At 42.7% G+C, this 21,232-nt stretch overlaps 1 protein-coding gene across 10 annotated transcripts in view; it reads right to left on the bottom strand.

The window, feature by feature from the left end:
• The window catches only part of dlgap1a (DLG associated protein 1a), a 121,980-nt gene that overhangs the window by 20,706 nt on the left and 80,042 nt on the right, over positions 1 to 21,232 (bottom strand). For 6 of the 10 annotated variants that reach the window (XM_090182322.1, XM_036985982.2, XM_090182321.1 and 3 more), the window contains 2 exons: positions 12,410 to 12,467; positions 10,697 to 10,937 (listed from right to left, as the gene is read on the bottom strand). In XM_090182322.1, the coding sequence (XP_090038448.1) occupies positions 10,697 to 10,937; positions 12,410 to 12,467 (299 nt within the window). Of the gene's footprint in view, positions 1 to 10,696; positions 10,938 to 12,271; positions 12,468 to 21,232 lie in introns of all 10 variants that reach the window. The other 4 variants (XM_036985979.2, XM_036985981.2, XM_036985978.2 and 1 more) reach the window with 1 other exon arrangement.

Genomic DNA, 21,232 nt, shown 5'->3' with positions numbered 1-21,232 from the left:
AGAACAGAGATGGACGATGTATAACACTTGAGAGCCATGTTGAATTCTTAATTTCTTGCATTCAGCCATGCATGATCACTCAGCAGGCAGTGTAGGTGGAAGTATGTACTCATGTGAAATGTGTCGTACTGTATGTTTATACGTTGCAGGGGAGAGAAAGCTCATTAGCCAAGTCGTCTTCTAATTAGGACCGTCCTACATAGAAAACAACAACAAACATGGCGGCTTACAAAACACTGTTGCTTGAGTTATTTAGACTAATCTCTACCTTTGCTATTCTCTGTCACCAGCACTATGTGGGAATGTACAGAATTAAGACTATGAGTAAGGAGCCAAGAGAACAGATTGAGACCTTGAGTGAGTATGACACAGCGCTTTCTTACTTCAAGAGAGGTAATTATAATCATAGTAAAAGCTAAATATGAAGTTGGTGAAGTACGGTATAAACCACGCTGAAGGTCCCTGCGGACAGGTACATCCATTGTAACAAGAAGTGCCATGACAACCATTTCCTTTTAATTGCCCACAATGTCAGCTCGTTCTTGTCTGTGTGAGCCCTTGTGAAAGGGGAGATGTGAAACATGGAGCAAAGTGTTAAAAGACCTCCAAACTGCTAAAGGACTTCAACATTTAACACGCCCCCATCTCCACTGCCACGCCCCCATCTCCACTGCCACCAAAGCATACATCTATCAAAATAATCAGCTTTGGCATCATAAAGCCACTTTAATAAACATGCATAGTAGAAATGATCCTGTGTTACATGTAATTCAGGAATCTAATGCCATTCCATCTTACAATGTAGAATTTTCTCATAAAAAATGATACGGTGTATATTACAGTTCTTCCCATATGCATCTCCTCTGCTCCAGTACGCAGTAGGAAGTATCTGTCAACTGATTCACAGTTTCAGCCATGTATTTAAGTATTCCTCGACAGGGTCAGAGTGTAAGTAGAGCCCCTCTTGTGTGATTTGGCACATGCAGCGTCAGCGGAAGGAAGGACAGGCTTATCAGACTCAGAGTTAGTAGCCAGTGGACTGACTCCTCATTCATGCTCTGCTAGGCTGGAGGTTAACAGTGGTTGACAGACAGGCAGGAGCCAGGGCAGGGTCGGACGCTGAGTGAAGCAGGCCTCCTAGCTGGAACACACAGATGAATCGTCCACCAGCAGTGCTACTCAGACTGCCTTGGGAATGACCTCAGTCCATTGTGGTCTTCTTTCTGGGAATGAGGCACAGAGACAGGACCCACATGACTAACACACTATATATACAGAAGTATGTGGACACCCTTTCAAATTAGTGGATTCGGCTATTTCAGCCACACCCGTTGCTGACAAGTGCATACAGTTGAGCACACAGCCATGCAATCTCCATAAGACAAATATTGGCAGTAGAATGGCCTTACTGAAGAGCTCAGTGAATTTCTATGTGGCACCGTCGTAGGATGACACCTTTCCAACAAGTCAGTTCGTCAGATTTCTGCCCTGCTAGAGCTGCCCCGGTCAACTGGAAGTGCTGTTATTGTGAAGTGGAAACGTTGAGGAGCAACATTGGCTCAGCTGCGAAGTGGTAGGCCACACAAGCACACAGAAAAATTGTGTGTAAAAATGGTCTGCCCTCCGTTGTAACTCCCTACAGAGTTCCAAACTGCCACTGGAAGCAACGTCAGCACAATAACTATTAGTTTGGCGCTTCATGAAATAGGTTTCCATGGCCGAGCAGCAGCACACAAGCCGAAGACCACCATATGCAATGCCAAGCGTTGGGTGAAGTGGTGTAAAGCTCGCCACCATTGGAGCAGTAGAAATGCATTCTCTGGAGTGAGGAATCACGCTTCACCATTTGGCAGTTCGAGGACGAATCTGGGGTTGGCGGAAAAAAAACCCCAGCCCGAATGCACAGTGCCAACTGTAAAGTTTGGTGGAAGAGGAATAATGGTCTAGGGATGTTTTTCATGGTTCGGGCTAGGTCTTGACTGGTCTGCACAGAGCCCTGACCTCAACCCCATCAAATACCTACTTGCTTGTCTTGGTGGAGACGAAGGTCACTATTTTTAAGATACTGTAGTTTGTTAGCGTAAATGCATTGCCTCTTGAAGAAAACACCTAGAAACACTGTAAATGTCACTGAAACACAATACAATAACATCTAGTGTGTTAAGAGTGCTCTCTTTCCCCAAATACTGATCCCTACACTGAGTACACTCAGTACATACACTATTCTTGTCCTACTCCAGGAGACATCCATTCGTTACAGTTCTGATTGCACAACTCCTGAGCTGTAATATTATCCCCTCCTCTCCACATCTCTCTCTCCTCTCCTCCTCCCTCTCCTCTCCTCATCCCTCTCTCCTCTCCTCATCTCTCTCTCCTCTCCTCTCCTCATCTCTCTCTCCTCTCCTCCTCCCTCTCCTCTCCTCATCTCTCTCTCCTCCTCCCTCTCCTCTCCTCATCCCTCTCCCCTCTCCTCATCTCTCTCTCCTCTCCTCATCTCTCTCTCCTCTCCTCCTCCCTCTCCTCTACCTCCTCCCTCTCCTCTACCTCCTCCCTCTCTCCTCTGCTGTATGTATGAGCCAGCCAGAGCCCTAGGGCTCAGCTTGCACCAGTATTACACGGATGTCATGTACAATCACACATCTACTTTCAGTAGCAGCACCCACACCCACTCACAGCTACACATCAAGGGCCTCTTGGGATCCCATCATCGCAGCTGTTTAGGGAAACACGTCACTCACACACATCAACCGTCACAGATTACTAACGGTGGAACGATGGATGGAAAACACTTTCAAAAGTGTCATGGGATTCTAAATCGTGTCTGCCGCATACATTCTATAAAAATATAGCCTCATTTTCCAAGCATCCTCACATGACTAACAACACTTGGAAGGATAGCATAGCAAGTCTAGTAAAATAGGACATAAAAAAGAATCAAGAATTACATGGAAATGGTTAGGAAAGAGTGGGGTAAGTTCAGCCAAAGTGTTAAGTTGAGCCACCCTTGTTTCTAGGAAACCATACACAAAATGTATCATTTGACCAAATATTCAGGAAGGGATCATCATTTCATGGAGTCTGTGAAGGAAGAAACCACATAGAAAAAGTAATATGCAAGTTAGGTTAAAAAAAAAAAATAAACGGATTTTCACTAAGTCAAATTAATTTCATGATGCTTGTCCCTCAACCAAAGTAGATCATTTAAGTCCATCCTTGTAACTGTGTGGGCTAATACAGTCAAAATGTTTGCCTTGGGGTGAGTTGAGCCAATGTTTGAGCAAATGGCAAGCTGAGCAAATTGAAGTGTTTACTTCACAGGCATAATGCAAGGCATTATCGCTGGGATATGAGGTAACAGGGCCTGGCCTATTTTAAAAGTGTTTTTAAAAAAGTGTTTGTTAGGTCTTAAGCCTGTGTTAAAATATGCTTAAAATGATTAAAAGACAAAAAAGTGATTGTGATTGTGTTGAATTGTGTTTGGGAAATAAAGATTTTAAAAAGTTTTAAAAAGTAGTGGTTATATTTCATTCAGTACAGAAATGTGTAGGCGGCTTAAATTACCCTGTTCTGCTGTTCAACTTTCCCCAAGAGACCACTTTTTTTGGACAAGCTATGTTTTCAAAACTGTAATGTTTACATGAATTCTGATTATTTCCAGGAATACACAACATCCTGAAATATATGTAGGTACCTTTGTTAATAGGAATACTATATTTCCCTTGACGGAATGATGTTGAATGTAAATAATGTCTCAACTTACCTCAGTCACCCCTATGCTTATTTTTTACTTAATCAGATAAAGAGAACCAAATGTATCTGACTTCAACAAGGCTTCCTTGTAAAGTGCATTCACCTAAACTAACCTAGAGACCTGAGTTACAACTTTGCTCCTGCTTTCCATACCAAGAGGCAGATGGTATGTCTCAGGGAGCCAGACCCGTGTACGAGGGACAGAGGTGCCCTCTGAATGTCAGCCCCAACATTCCTCCCCATTAACTCTCCCATAAGTGATTGGTTCCTCCTCTCCATTTCTCATTCCGATTGGCAAGCCAGACTCTCTCGCTCTCTCCAGTACAGCCATGCATAAATCTCCCTCACAGCACCATGGCGATTAGCCATCATTGGGATTGCCCACTCCCTCCACTCCAGACCCAGGGACAGACAAAAATGACAAAATACAATTACAAAAAAATGAAATACAACACACTTGTATTTTGAAATGTATTTAATAAAATACATGTATTTTGTATTTTAAAATACAGAAATTACATAGCCTGGCCGGAACAGCAACAAAAATCACAGTAACAGTTACAGAAACGTTTTACTTGCTATGACTGTAATATGTTGTTTTTTATCTACCATAGTTAAGAGAGCAGTATTTCTGTTACATGCATTTGCAATACAGTACTTATTTGAATTACTTCTGAGTATTTTGTATGTTGTATTGCACTGGGCTGAACTACACTCCAATTTATTTTGTAACAAGAGACTTTCAAAAGCTGTCATTTGTATTTTCTCACCCTCTTCCATAGACTTACACAGTAATGTTGATGACTTCCGGATGACATCCTCCAACCTATCAGAGCGCTTGCAGCATGAACTGACATGTTGTTCACCCAATCAAAGGGTCAGAGAATGAATCTACTGAAAGCATAAGATACATCTAGCTAGCACTGCAGTGCATAAAATGTGGTGAGTAGTTGACTCAAAAACAAAGACAATAGTTTTCAATACATTTCTTAAACAATTAAGGAGAAACAGCAGAGAGAGAGAGAGATATTTGGTTGGATTTTGTTTTCTTCAGTTTCACTTATGCTAGCTAATGCAGCTAATTTAGCCTACTCAACAACCTGACTCAAACGGAGAGGAATGATATTTATGTTAGCTAGGTGCTAAGGTTAACCAACACTTCCAAATCAAGGTAAGCTTCCGGTTTTAATAATTTATTACCACCGGGCCTGGCGGTGTAACTGCTAAACTGCTTGCTATATGGTACTGAGTGATTGTACACATGGATTGGATTGTGGGCTTACTAATGTGTTAGTTCTAGTAGCTACTGTATATTGACTATGACATTAGCTAATATGGTGACAATGATGTAGGCTGTGTGTAGTGGTTATGGTATGAAGGTTTGGCTTGGAGAGTTTATTTTGATGTTAACAGACAGCTGTTGTCCACAAGAGAAGGGAAATAAGAGAGGAGGAGAGCGTGCAGATGTGATGATGCTGTTTGTATGGCTGCTATAAAAGTGAACTGTGTGTACGGGGGATCATGGGTGTATTTATTCCGCCAAAACTGCTGCAAAACATTTCTTAAACAGAAACAAACGGAATGAAACGGGGATGGACCTACCTGAATTTGTTCAATAGAAACTATTGTTTTAGTTGCAAAACTACATTTTGCAACTGTTTAGACTAATGATTACATCCTAGATTTGCTAGATGCAGGTAAGATTGTGCAAGGTGGTATTGAATGTGTCACTGTTCGTCAGCCTCATTACTTTTTTTTGTCTCGACCTGTGCACCTATGTTACAAACATTCATTTGTAGGTTTGGTTGTCGAGTATTCGAGTATTATGTAGTAGCCTAAACCTATCAGTGTTACATTGAGCTGGATGACGGACAGACAGTCATCCAATATGCTGTAATAGAAATAAGGCCATGATTATTAAAAAATGAAATCATCCTCCCTAATCTTAAACGGCACTAACCACCATGGATGTAAATGTATACGTAAAATGTAACAATTGCAAAGCATGCTGAGTATTACTCTCACGAGCTCCGCCCTGAAACAAGGCCAATGACAATACCCAGTGTGCTTTGCAGCTGTTCATTTTAAAATATACATTTACATTTTGGACATTTAGCAGACACTCTTATCCAGAGTGACAGTGCATTCAACTAAGGTAGATAAACAACAACATATCACAGTCATAGCAAGTAAGACGTTTCTGCAACCGTTACTGAGAATGCTGTTGCTGTTCGGCCAACTACTTACAAATGTATTTTTCTATCTTTCTTTTTATTTTGATACATTGGTCTTTAGGGTATTTTGTGATTGTAATTAGTAATTTATACCCATCTCTGCCTTAGTTGAGTGCACTGCTGGTGCGCAGGTCAGCTGTTAGTTCACCTGCACCCGCCTGCAATTGCTAATAACCCATCCTGCACCCGACCCTAACCAGCAAATGGAGAAAAAGCGCTGTAGGCTACAGGCAAAGACTGCAGAATGATTTTTTGACAGGGGCTGCAGGACTTTGTTTTGCCTGATTTAGATATATTTCTGACATTTGGTAGGCTATTTGTTATTCAACTTGTCTAATTAGATACATGTAGCTTCTCTTTTGTCATATATTACCCTAGAAGACTAAATAAACCATTGCTCAACAGAATAATGTAATAGATCGATATAATTAATGCTTTCATCTAGTTTCCATTTGTAAAGTTTTCTCAGTCATCTTTTGGTGAGCAAAGCTGTTTTGGGACTGGGGAGAAAATACAATAAAGCAAAAACAAACGGGATACATTTTTTGTGGAAAATGTCCAAATGACATCAGTTTGACCGGTTGTAACATGCTGACCACACCACTCGCGTCGCATTTAAAAACAAAAAAAAGTTAAGCAATCTAAGGCACTGCATCGAGGCGTCACTACAGGCACCCTGGTTTGAATCCAGGCTGTATCACAACCGGCCGTGATTGGGAGTCCCATAGGGCGGCGCACAATTGGCCCAGCATTGTCCGGGTTTGGCCGGTGTAGGCCGTCAGTAGGTTATTCTGGTTAGTCAATGTAACATTTTCAGTTTCCATTTAACGAATCGAAAGTAGACTACATTTTCCTTGACATGCCATAGGCCTACTTGAAGTCTCGTCTTGTGACTGTGGAAATTGTATAGCGCCTCACAATCACACACAGCATAGCCGGCACTGCTATCATCCTCCTTTTTCACTTCACCAAATATTTTCCAAACATTACTTGCAGAGTTGCAAAGAAAAAGCCTTATCTCAGACTGGTCAATAAAAATCAAAGATTCATATGAGCAAAAGAACACAGACACTGAACAGAGGAACTCTGCCTAGAAGGCCAGCATCCTGGAGTCGCCTCTTCACTGTTGACGTTGAGACTGGCGTTTTGCAGGTACAATTTAATGAAGCTACCAGTTGAGGACTTGTGAGGCGTCTGTTTCTCAAACTAGACACTCTAATGTACTTGTCCTCTTGCTCAGTTGTGCACCGGGGCCTCCCACTCCTCTCCTTAGTCTGGTTAGTCAGTTTGCGCTGTTCTGTGAAGGGAGTAGTACTTAACAGCGTTGTACGAGATCTTCAGTTTCTTGGCAATTTCTCGCATGGAAATGCCTTCATTTCTCAGAACAAGAATAGACTGACGAGTTTTTGAAGAAAGTTATTTGTTTCTGGCAATTTTGAGTCTGTAATCGAACCCACAAATGCTGATGCTCCATATACTCAACTAGCCTAAAGAAGGCCAATTGTATTGCTTCTTTAATCAGAACAACAGTTTTCAGCTGTGCTAACATATTTGCAAAAGGGTTTTCTAATGATCAATTAGCCTTTTTAAAATGATCAACTTGGATTAACTAACACAGGAACACAGGAGTGATGGTTGCTGATAATGGGCCTCTGTACGCCTATGTAGATATTCCATTAGAAATCAGCCATTTCCAGCTACAATAGTAATTTACAACAATAACAATGTCTACACTGTATTTCTGATGAAATTGATGTTATTTTAATGGACAAAAAATGTGCTTTTCTTTCAAAAACAAGGACATTTCTAAGTGACCCCAAACTTTTGAATGGTAGTGTATATGAAAATGAACATACCAAAATGATCTGCAAAGCACACTAGCTATTATTATTGGCCTTGTTTCAGTGTGGAGCTCATTATAATAATATCAGCATGCTTTGCAATTGTACATTTGTACATATACATGTATATTTAGTTCATTCAGCAGACTTCTGATACCAACGTAGGGTGAAAGGGGGACACAAAATGGAGAACCACAATAGAAAAATGGTATAGAAAAGTATTTAGTATTTTGAAAATACAAATTACAGCGCTGGAAGTTATCTTGTTACAAAACACATTGGATTGTAGTTCAGCCCAGTCTAATACAAATGACAAAATACTATTTCAAATACATGTAACAGAAATACTGCCCATCTCTGTCCACACCACACCACTCCCTCCACTCCACACCAAGCATCACGTCAATGTCAGGGCCTCACTCTGATGAGGTTGGCTGCCTCAAAACCTTGTGGACCAAACCCCTTTTCCTCACAGCACGCAAGGTTTTGTCAGGGCCGTACTCTGAGGCTGACTCCCTATTCTGCCTCTACTCCTTACAAAACACTTCATGACGTCGTTGCTGCTGTTTTCAATTCACACGCAAGGTTTACAAAGGATGTTCATATCAATAGAATTACGTACTCTTTAGGCAGATTTATCTAAAAATAAAATGGCTTGTCTGCGTTTAGAGCCTTTTGAAATGGTTGGGGAAATTATAAATGGTGGGAAAATAAGATATCAGAGATGCAATGGGAAGTGATTTGCATGGGCCATAAAGGGGAAGTGATTTGCATGGGCTTTAGATGTCTTAGTCTGGCTCTTAACTGGGGATGACCTCTTTCAGGGCCATGCTCCCCTAACGCCTAATTACTCTGCTGCCTCATTAGAAATCTGCTTCGACGGCTTTTATTTAATATGGACAAGGACATCATAGGTCAGTTTAAAGAGGAATACAGATGAAAAGGTTTGTTGCATGAACAATAACATACCTGTACTGTACAGAGTATATCAAAAACATATACAGCTTCTGTACCCAAATACAGTCAAATCTGGGCATCCAACTGATGAGAGCAGCCTCTGATCCCCCACACAGCTCAATATCTCGAGTTATTGTGGAGAGCTGACGGCAGAGTCGGGACGGGACGCAAATGCCAGCTTGATGTTTTCACTCAGACCCAACGGCCATCATGAAAGATTAACTAGTCCAGAAACTTCCCTCCACACGTTCTCTCATCCCATGTCCCTTGTTTTCTTTTTCTCTCTTTTCTCCACTTGCCCAAGCAGCTCTCCTGTGGGTCCAGCCCATATGTCTGCCTTGACTAGCCCCGGGCGCAGAGAGCAGCAGGACGGAAAGTGGCAATCTTCATTCAGACATGCAGCACCAGCAAAGAGTTGAAGGGGAAGTCAAATACTGCCTTTATTATTTATTTGTTTCAGAAGATTGTGCCTAGCTTATTTTTCATCAACTATGCATATCTGAAGTATTTGTTGCTCCAGTACTCAAGCTTTCTCAGTTTCAAGAGATAAACCTGAAGATAAGCAAATGCCACCTTCCTTTTGTTTTCACAAGACAACACAACTCAACGTCAGTTAGAGAGTTCGGTCCTTTACAGTTCTGTCATTATTTCATTCCACCTCTGCATGGTATCTGTCCTTTTATGGTTATCTATAAATATAACACTCATTGCCAAAATACATTTGTTTTCATTTAGAATATGGTAAAGGGTCCAGGTGATAATTTTCTGGGACTACAGAGACATCTCTTAACGTTTCATCCTGGGATGTCAAACTGAACCTCGCTGTCAGTGGATTACCACTAGGATAACAATCTAAGAATTCCCAGAGGAACAGTCAAACTAAGTAGCAGGAAGTTTGACTCAAATCAGCACTGACATCTGGGACTCATCTGACGGGGCAGTCTCTACGTTTGATGAAGACGCTTGAAGCATTTCAGTGAAATTATAAAAACATGCTTTTATTTTTTTATAAATAACTTGATAACAGTAAACTTCAGAGAGTCCTTATCATATAAATACATACTGTATCTCAGATAGCATGCTATCCATTACAGAACATTTCTTCTTTCTCTCCTTGTAAGCATGTACACAATGCCAGAATTAAAAGCAATTATAAAAGGGGAATTTCTTCAGATCCCTTAATTAACCACATTTTTTAGAAATGTGCGACATTTCTCCAAACCTATTCCACACACCGGCTCTGTTTTGAAATGTTGTGGATATAATAATAATGGTTTAAAATACCAGGGAGAGACGCTTATGTTGCTCATGTGGACTGGACCAGGCAAGAAGCCATGTTTTGTCCGTAGCACTCAAATAATCATCTATCAAAGAGATACAGCAGTGACAATCCTCAGGCTCTTCATCCTCCTGCTTACAAAGACAGCAAAGATCCTCAGGCTTAGTGCTGCTATGACATTGTGTTGTGTGGTGTATGCTTTGGGAGTCAGGTGAACATACAGTAAGTACTGTGCTGCTGTGGAGAGAGGCTTTCTTGGCATTGACCTTTGCTGGTATGTGGTTCCCTGACAGTGTTGGTACAGTAGATCAATATGTGTTGTGAAAGGGATAAACACACCAAACTGTGGTGCTCTTGAGGGTTTCCATAGTGATGGTGGTGTGTATTAATGGTGATCCAGTGGAGACATTGACCTTTATTGGTCTGTGCAGCAGCATTGGTTTTTGCTAGCCAGTAGACATTTACTCCTGCTGGAGGTGATTTAAAGGGTGATTGAGAAGACACTGACATTTTCTACCATGGACAGTGGTATGGTTGAGCAGTGCATATTTTGACTCGCCAGATAAACAGAGCAACAGATCTAGACTGACCTGTGACTACTCCGTGTGTATTCGAAGAGTGATAAACCGACTGACCTGTGCTGCTCTGGATGGTCCTGACGGTGGTGGTGGTGGTCCTGGGGGGTGAGGAGGGCAGCAGGGACATCCCGTCATCCTCTGAGCAGCCCTGGTCCATGGCCCTCACGTAGCTGTTTCTACGCATGCGGAAGCAGCTCGGCATGGGCAGGTCCAACGCATCCATGGCCTGCGACTCCATCTCACTGTACACCTGCTCACACACCTGCTCTATCTGCCCGTTCACCTCCACCTCACTCACCTGCAAGGGGGCAGGGTGTCGGGGACGATGGGGGAGAGAGGGGGTGCAGCACAACCGGACATCCAAATATCAGTACCCTAACCTGGAGAACGCACCATAGAAGAGCCACTTACCTAGAGTTTAATAGCCGTGCACATTCAATGCTGAGGGGCAGAGTAAACACATCTGAAATCATTAGGAGAAGTAAGGAAGAGAACTACAGAAGAAAAAGAGGAACTACAATGCAGCAGTAGCAACAGGAGGAAGAGTCAGAGGGAATGGGAGCGTGAGGGTCAATGTTAATTGGAGAACAAGCAAGTGCAATGAAGAGATTGTTTGGGATGATGAGGATATTTAATTTAGGGTCTAAAACAGAGCTCTGCATTATTGAAGCAAGGAGTTGGGCATTCCCTTCTCAACTTGTGTTTCCTCTATTCCTGTTATCCTCTCTCCTCGACGCCAAAACACATAAAAGTAACCTTGGATCTTCGAGAAAAGACAAAATGAGAAAAGGTAAGACAAGAACCAGAGCATCTAAGATGGTTTAATAACATACTGTAGGTTAGGGTGGGATAAGGATGCTTTGGATATGGTCTAAAGCACCAAAAGACAAGAGCTTGAGGGGCTTTTGGCAAGACTAATGCTGAGATGTTTGTAATTCCATCTGATTTTCACTGATAACTGAGGGTGGGTATTAAACAAGAAACAGTTGGTGAATACTGATCCTTAATCCAAATCTTTATCGCATTTTAGTTTGGGAGATTTCACAGATTTGAAACATGATTGTTCAGTGAGTTAAATTTGTAATTACAGACATGAAAAGCAAAAGGTCACTCATTAGAAATATTTTGTGTGACTAGTTTATTCTGAAAATACTTTTGTATCTACAATGTCCTTGGAATAGATTATTGTACAATAATTTGATTATTATATTTGAATCAATATTTAAATGTTTCTTTAGCTAAGAGTAACATGAAGTAATGTGCATGACATACAGTATGGAGGTAATATGATAATGGTTTCGGGTTTTTATAATGATTTATTATGTTATGCTATCTTCGAAATACTATAAAACAATGCACAACTGGCTTTAAAGGCTGTGTATTCTTCCAAACTCTAGAGAGGATATATGGTAAATGGAATGGTAGATTAATTTTACTTCTCTTTAAGTTGACTCTTGATGGTTGAGGGCTGAACATTGACATTGAAACTGGTTTGAAATACAATTCATCTCATCGCTGGAGAGATGAATTTGTGGCTGATTTCATGGCTGATTTGACTTTGACTTGATGTGACTTTCCTCCCTTGCACAGACGTAGCACCAGAGAAGGTGACGTAATGCCGGGAGCACCAACCTGGCTGATGGTGCTCATAGCCCTCATGTAACTCTCGTTTCGCGAGCGGTATTGGGGTGAGGAGAGCAGCGCTTTGGGGTCCAGGAGCCCTTTGGGGTCCAGGGTGTCCAGGCTCCTATTGATGGAAACTTCACTCACCGCCCGCAGGTAGCTGTGGCTCCTGATCTGCAGCTTCGGAGAGTGTTCGTTGGAGATCCTGCCAATGAAGACAAGTCAACAAACAGGTGTTAATAATAATGCCTACTAACGTTAGCATGATCACTCATTGACAAGGAGTTGGCAAGACAGCACAAAGTCAAATCAAATGTTATTGGTCACATACACATGGTTAGCAGATGTTAATGCGAGTGTAGCGAAATGCTTGTGCTTCTAGTTCTGACAGGCAAGTAATATCTAACAAGTAATCGAACAATTCCCCAACAACTACCTAATACGCACAAATCCAAAGGGGTGAATGAGAATATGCACATATACAGTAAGTATATGGATCAGCAATGGCCGAGCGGCATAGGCAAGATGCAATAGATGGTATAAAATACAGTATAAACATGTGATATGAGTAATGTAAAATATGTAAACATTATTTAAAGTGGCATTGTTTAAAGTGACTAGTGATCCATTTATTAAAGTGTCCTGCGATTGGGTCTCAATGTAGGCAGCAACCTCTCTGAGTTAGTGATTGCAGTTTAGCAGTTTGATGGCTTGAGATAGAAGCTGTTTTTCAGTCTCTCGGTCCCAGCTTTGACGCACCTGTACTGACCTCTCCTTCTGGATGGAAGCGGTGTGAACAGGCAGTGGCTCGGGTGGTTGTTGTCCTTGATGATCTTTTTGGCCTTCCTGTGACATCGGGTGCTGTAGGTGTCATGGAGGGCAGGTACTTTTTCCCGGTGATGCGTTGTGCAGACCGCACCACCCTCTGGAGAGCCTTGCGGTTGAGGGTGGTGCCGTTGCTGTACAAGGCTGTGATACAGCCCGACAGGATGCTCTTGATTGTGCACCTGTAAAAGTTTGTCAGGGTTTTGGGTGACAACATAAATTTCTTCAGTCTCCTGAGGTTGAAGAGGCGCTGTTGCGCCTTCTTCACCACACTGTCTGTGTGGGTGGACCATTTCAGTTTGTCTGTGATGTGTACGCCCAGGAACTTAAAACTTTCCACCTTCTCCACTGCGGTCCTTTCGATGTGGATAGGGGGGTGCACCCTCTGCTGTTTGCTGAAGTCCACGATCATCTCCCTTGTTTTGTTGACGTTGAGTGAGATGTTGTTTTCCTGACACCACACTCTGAGTGCCCTCACCTCCTCCCTGTATGCTGTCTCGTCGTTGTTGATGATCAAGCCCACTACTGTTGTGTCGTCTGCAAACTTGATGATTGAGTTGGAGGCATGCATGGAGACGCAGTCATGGGTGAACAGAGAGTACAGGAGAGGGCTGAGCACACACCCTTGTGGGGCCCCAGTGTTGAGTGTCAGCGAAGTGGAGATGTTGTTTCCTAGATTCACCACCTGGGGGCGGCCAGTCAGAAAGTCCAGGACCCAGTTGCACAAGGCGGGGTTGAGACCCAGGGCCTCCAGCTTGATGATGAGCTTGGAGGGTACTATGGTGTTGAATGGTGGCACTAAATGGTGTTGACGGTGGCACTGAATTTTCCTCAGAGCGGGCTAAGAAGGTGTTTAGTTTGTCTGGAAGCGTGACGTCGGTGTTCATGTCGTGGCTGTTTGTGTTTTTGTAGTCCGTGATTTCCTCTAGACCCTGCCACATAGCGTGTCTGAGCTGTTGAATTGCGACTCCACCTTGTCCCTGTACTGGCATTTTACTTGTTTGATTGCCTTGCGGAGGGAATAACTACACTGCTTATATTCAGCCATATTTCCAGTCATCTTTCCATGGTTAAATGCAGTGGATTGAGCTTTCAGTTTTGCGTGAATCCCACCATCGATCCACGGTTTCTGATAGAGTAGGTTTTAATAGTCACAGTGGGTATAACATCTCCAATGCACTTCTTTATAAACACACTCACCGAGTCACCGTATAGGTCAATGTAGTTCTCTGGGATTGACCGGAACATATTCCAGTCTGTGTAACCAAAACAATCTTGAAGCGTGGCTTCCGATTGGTTAGACCAGTGTTGAATGGTTCCTCTCACTGTTACATCCTGTTTGAGTTTCTGGCTATAACATGGAATGAGCAAGATCGCGTCATGGGCGGATTTGCCAAAGGGAGGGCAGGGGTGGGCCTTGTATGCATCACGGAAGTTAGAGTAGCAGTGGTCGAGATTATTAGCCCTGCGTGTCATGCAATCAATATGCTGATAGAATTTAGGTAGCTTTGTTCTCAAATTTGCTTTGTTAAAATCCCCAGCTACAATAAATGCAGCCTCTGGATATATAGTTTCCAGTTTACATAGAGTCCAGTGAATTTCCTTGAGGGCTGTCTTGGTGTTCGCTTGAGGGGGAATGTACACAGCTGTGACTATAAATGACGAGAATTCTCTTGGTAGGTAAAATGGTTGGCATTTGATTGTAAGGAATTCTAGGTCGGGTGAGCAGAAGGACTTGAGTTCCTGTATGTTGCTATGATTACACCATGAGTCGTTAATCATAAAGCATACACCCCGCCCTTCCTCTTCCCAGAGAGGTGTTTATCTTTGTCGGCACGATGCATGGAGAATCCCGGTGGCTTAACCGATTCTGACAACATATCCCGAGAGAGCCATGTTTCTGTGAAACAGAGAATGTTACAATCTCTGATGTCTCTCTGGAAGCCAACCCTTGCTCGAATTTCATCTACCTTGTTGTCAAGAGACTGGACATTGGCGAGTAGTATGCTAGGGAGTGGTGAGCGATGTGCACGTCTACGGAGCCTGACCAGGAGGCCGCTCCATCTGCTGCACCGTTGTTTTGGATTGGCTACTGGGATTAGATCCATTGTCCTGGGTGGTGGTCCGATCAGAGGATCCGCTTCGGGAAAGTCATATTCCTGGTTGTAATGTTGGTAAGATGACGTTGGTCTTATATCCAATAGTTTTTCCCAGCTGTGTGTAATAAGACTTAAGATTTCCTTGGGTAACAATGTAAGAAGTAATACATAAAAAAACAAAATACTGCATAGCTTCCTAAGAACTCGAAGCGAGGCGACCCTCTCTGTCGGCGCCATTTTGTACTGGGATCTGGTATCAGGCTACTCTCTGATGTCATGGGCTCTTATGACAAATAAGCATGTCATCATCATCTAGTGATGTATGTGAGTTGTAGTCCACTTCACTCTGACCATCAGTCAAAGGTATGGTACTGTTAGCTGTAGTGACGTCAGATGGACAGATCAAAGAGAGACGTTCCTGGGGAACTGCCAAGCTGTACAGTAGTCACAATTATAGCTCCGTGGATCATCACACTGGAACATTAAATTATAGAAATCTTTTTTCAGACCACAATTGAGAGGTATAGTCTATTTTGGTTCGATAACACGCTGTGTCTAATTTTCACCATCAAAACATAATCAAGGGCCTTCCGAGTGGAGCAGCGGGTTAAGGCACTGCAGTGCTAGAGGCGTCACTACAGACCTGGATTCGGGGGGGCTTTACTTAGGGATTTACTTGGCTCATCGCATTCTAGTGACTCCTTGTGGCGGGCTGGGGACCTGCAGGCTGACCTCGTCGTTAGTTGATCAGTGTTTCCTCCGACACATTGGTGTGGCTGGCTTCCGGGTTAGGTGGACGGGTGTTAAGAAGCACTGTTTGGCAGGTCACGTTTCGGGGGATGCATGACTCGACCTTCGCATCCTGAGCCCGTTGGGGAGTTGCAGCGATGAAACAAGATCGAAATTGGGGAGGAAAAACAAACAAACCAGATGAAAATAGATCACAACAAGATGTACATGCTCAGTGCACATTCACATCAGATTTCCTTAATGCTGACTATGGTAAGTTGGGCAGCAGGGTAGGCCAGTGGTTAGAGCATTGGACTAGTAACCCAAAGATTGCAACTTCAAATCCCCGAGCTGACATGGTACAAATCTGTCGTTCTGCCCCTGAACAGGCAGTTAACCCACTGTTCCTAGGCTGTCATTGTTCTTAACTGACTTGCCTAGTGAAATAAAGGTACAATTTTTTTTTTTTAAGTACGTCCAACAAGATCTCTTAATTCATTGACTCCATGTTTGTCCACTCTGCTCCTTGCATTCATTATACACTGAGTGTAAAAAACATTACAAACACCTTTCTATTATTCATTTGCACCCCCCTTTGCCTCAGTTTGTCGGGGCATGGACTCTACAAGGTGTCAAAAGCATTCCACAGGGATGCTGGCCCATGTCGACTCCAATGCTTCCTTGAAAATAACAGAGAGCCGCACACTCTAGGAGCTCAGATGCAAAAATGTTATTTCCAACGTTTCGACAGCCAAGCTGTCTTCATCAGGGTATAATCACAAACACTGCGGGATGACTCGTTTATGTAGTGTCAAAAGACACAGGTGTCTGTAATCATGGCCAAGAGTGGCCTAATATCATTGGTTAATTATCAAATATTAAAATGGCATACAAAGAACAGCATACAAACAACAAATGGATAGCATACTATCATACATTCATTTACACAATCACTACACAAGCTTACAAACAATTACAATGGCAAAGTCACAATAATCACAAGAATGGCTTCAGATCAAAGTCTACGTTGAGACCGAAGGGAGCAAGGGTCTTTAAGTTAAAGATCCAGGCAGCCTCTCGTTTTAACAATAAATTATCAAGGTCACCCCCTCTCCTAGGGAGGGAGACGAAATCGAGACGAAGAGATGAAATTGAGGGGCCTGCCTCTAAGAAGTGCGCCGCAACTGGGTAAGTAAAGTTTTTACACCTAATGGTGCTACGATGCTCAGAGATACGTACTTTTAATTCGCGCTTTGTTTTACCCACATAATTTTTACCACAAGGGCAAGTTATAAGATAAATAACTGCCTTAGTGGAGCATGTAATAACACCTTTGATTGGGATCGATTTCCCTGTTTGTGGGTGTTTGAACGCTCTACATTTATAAGTGCCATTGCATTGAGCACAGCCATTACATTTGTAATTTCCATCCAGTAGGGGCGCAAATAGACTTTGTTCAGGACTATCTTGGGGTGGTAAATCAGATTTCTGCCCCGCGAGAATACGACCAAAGGAAGGTCCGAAAACACATTACCGAGACTATCATCGTATTTTAGACTGTGCCAAAGTTTGTGAACGATTCCCTTAATTTGTTCAGAGCACTTTGAATAGCGGGTAGTTAGAACACAATAATGTGTCTTATTGCGAGACTGACCTTGAAAAAGGTCATGTCTCGTTTTGTTTTGAATTTCCTCAATGGCAATATTAATCTGATCATTTTTGTAGACCCTCTCCTTGAACATTCTTTGCGTCTCAGCCATATTTCTGTCGAAATCTGATTGTTTTTTGCAAATTCTTTTGATTCGACAGAATTGGCTGTAGGGCAAACTATTTTTCAAGGGAAGTGGGTGACAAACTGTTACGATCAGCAGGCTTCCTGTAAAGATCAGTGTATAGAACATTATCTTCACACAAGATCAGAATATCAAGAAAACTGATTTGACGTGTGTCAGATTGCATAGTAAATCTCAAAGGATCAGAACAGGAGTTAAGAAAAACATGGAACGCCTGGAACTGTTTTGCATCACCCCTCCATAGAACAAAAATATCATCAATATACCGTTTCCAAATAATGATGTTAGGCAAGAAAACACCTTTGAGAGGATTGAAAATAGACTGTTTCTCCATGTAACCCACATACAAATTAGCATAGTTAGGAGCCATGGGGGATCCCAGAGCAGTGCCCTTCGTCTGAATGAAGAAATCATTTAGAAACATGAAATAGTTATGTGTGAGTAGTATTTCAGCCAATGTTATAATGCATGCACTGGAAGGTAGTTCGTTAGGGTCACGTTGCAGAAGAAAATGTTCCATAGCTTCAATACTGCCCTTGTGTGGAATATTTTTGCGATTGGCTGGAGGTATAAAAAAACTCTTGCTTCTAAAAGGAGTCGGAGTATGTGCAGGAGAGCAACCTACTGGTTCAATGGAAGTGTCAGAATTAGGGGAGCTAAAGTATTCCCTTAAACGGATGTTTCTAAAAAACTTGTCTACCTTAACATCAAAATTGTTGCACTGGGTTGTAGGCACAAAAGATAACCCTTTATTAAGCAAAGAGACATGGGCAGGGCTCAATATCTTGCTTGATAAATTAAAGACACTCAGTCCCGTGGGTTCTGGGACCGTGTGAACGGTCTCCTCTGCCTCTGATAGTCGTTTCTTCTTACCCCGTCGGGTGTGGCATCTCTACGATGCGCGTGCCTGCGGCCTCCTCCGCCCTTCCGTCCGTCCAGTCTCTCGTTGAATAAAAAACTACCACTGGAAGCCAATGAGGCGCTGGTTGTGGAGCGTTGATCCGACGGGGGTGGATTGAAGGAAGCGGCATCCCCCCTGCGTCTGCCATGGAGAGGAGGAGCAGGACCTCCCCTGTCAGGGTTTCTCCAGAAGTAGACTCTATCCTCGGCCTTGTCTTTTTTGCCTTGGTTGAATTTCTTGATTTTAAGTTTATTTCTGTAGACAACTTGTCCTGGAGCGCTTGGTTAGTTTTCATCAGTTCATTGAATATGCCATCATCATTAACAGCTATTTGTAGAGCTGTGCGTTTGTCTCTAATCGTGTTATTCATTTCAATAAAATCCTTCTTCAACTGGTCAACAATGAATGTCATTAAATCAATAGAGCATTCCAACAGTTGTGCTTCCAACAGTTGTGTAAAGGTGACTGGATGTGCTTTGGGTGGTGGACCATTCTTGACACCCATGGGAAACTGTTGAGTGACAAACCCAGCAGCGTTGCAGTTCTTAACTACACTCAAACTGGTGCGCCTGGCACCTACTACCATACCCCGTTCAAAGGCTCTTAAGTCTTTTGTCTTGCCCAGTCACCCTCTGAATGGCACAAAATCCATGTCTCAGTTGTCCCAAGGCTTAAATATCCTTCTTTAACCTGTCTCCTCGCCTTCATCTACAATGATTGAAGTGGATTCAACAAGTGACATCAATAAGGGATCATACATTATGCACTCTCCCATAAAGCAGGTCGGGCCAGCCAGCGACCACAGCGCTGAGGAGAAACAGCTAAATTCACTTAAGGCTGCCCACGCAAATCTTTCTCGCCTGCCGTGCTGACAGACACCTCGGCTAAGCTGCAGCAGTGAGGGAAGCCACGCAGAATAGACATCTAGGACAGTGCTGGGTTGGGTTGGGCTGGCACCTGAGAAACTCTGTCTAAACTCCATGTCTAATCTGCTGCTGCAGCATGGTTGTTTTGGATCAGAAGCTCCTACTGAAACTCCACTGTGGTCCAGCAAGCCTTCTGGGAGCTGGACTCCGACTACATCCAGAACAAAATAAATGGAAGAAGATGGAACCTGAAGTGCTTGAAGGGCGAAGCAAGAGCTGCAGGCTGCCTCAGTGTTGGGATGTTAAGGAATTTGGTTATGCATGATGTCATTGGTGTGGAATAAACCAATATGTTTCCAATATTATCTAACAAGCAGTACACGAAGACAGATAAATGTCAAGAATACGTACACACATGCACATAGAAATGTGGGACACATACATTATATCGACTGCTATTAAACATTACCATAACACCATAATAAAAAAATCCAAACTGGCCTATATGATAACGGAATCAAAATGCATATATCATTAATGATGACACATACCCTCTGCCTGTAATTCATCTCAAACAGCACAGCAATGAAGTTCCAATCTGTGAGTACAGCACTTTTAAAGAGAAGTCCCCAGGCTCACCATACCTTCTCTAGCAGTGTGGGTACTTAATTAGAGACAGAGACAGGCCTGGTGTGTTTCTGGGGAGAACCTAATCATATCCCTGCTGTTAGTGCAAAGTCTATGGAGCCTATTAGCTACTGTAGGCTGGCGTCAAAGAGAGAAAATGAAACAAAAGTGTAAAACTATTACACTGATCTATCTCCTAAAACTTTAAATGCATTCCTTTTTGTGTAATAAATCAATGTTGTTCTTATTGATTGGGAAGGTGATTCATCAGTGTAGATGATCACATCATTACTCCACAGTAAGTTCAGTAGTACATCTGCATGGCCCACATACAGTACAGTAACCATCGGGCAGCAGATGTGGTAATCTAAGGATCACTTAGTGCCTGCCAAACGGTTTCAGACGCCTAGTGGAGTTCATAACATGAACCACAGAACTAGGAGAGGCACAGTATACTGTCAAAGGTCGTGAGGCATGCAGAGCTTCAGCCAGAAATACAAGCTGATTTAGAACATGGATCACAGTCACGGTTAGGGAAGCTTTTCTCACAATCCTAGTGCCTTTAGCTCAACTTTTGTCAAAGATCCTTTCAAATTTAAATTGAGAGATGCTTGCAATGCTTAGGAATTGACATATTTGTTCATTGTGAAGATTATAATAAACAGATAAGAGCATAATTATATAACTTAGAATATACTGTACTTTTTCAACTGAAACGTTCATTTTTAAAATAGCTTCTCACTTCATCTACAGTCAGGAGAACCTTCCAGTCATTTCCCCTGGTGTTTGAAACATTAATACTCTTTACTCACTGAGTGGAACGGCATGCAGGGGAAAATGCACAGGTGCCGGGCTTGGCTGTCTCTTGAATTGGATGCTGCTTTAATGAATTCACAAATTCTAGCTGGAAGTCCCAGATGTGCCAGAGTGATACTGAAAGCTACGAGCAACCTCTCTATATAACGGGCCCAATAAAGCTGGGGTCGGAGGACCTTATCCTAAACGGTTGTCTGATTTCTTCATGCTATGCTTCTCCACCACTGTAGTAAATGGGTCATTTAAGTACACACATCATGCTCCAAAGAATGTGAAATCATAAGGACTATGATAATGAAATTAAGTCAAAGTCA

The sequence above is a fragment of the Oncorhynchus mykiss genome, chromosome 8 (assembly GCF_057628025.1).
Source record: "Oncorhynchus mykiss isolate SJ-2025 chromosome 8, ASM5762802v1, whole genome shotgun sequence".
NCBI lineage: Eukaryota > Metazoa > Chordata > Actinopteri > Salmoniformes > Salmonidae > Oncorhynchus > Oncorhynchus mykiss.
Note: the sequence above shows the minus strand (reverse complement) of the source record. Positions and strands in the feature narration are given on the sequence as shown.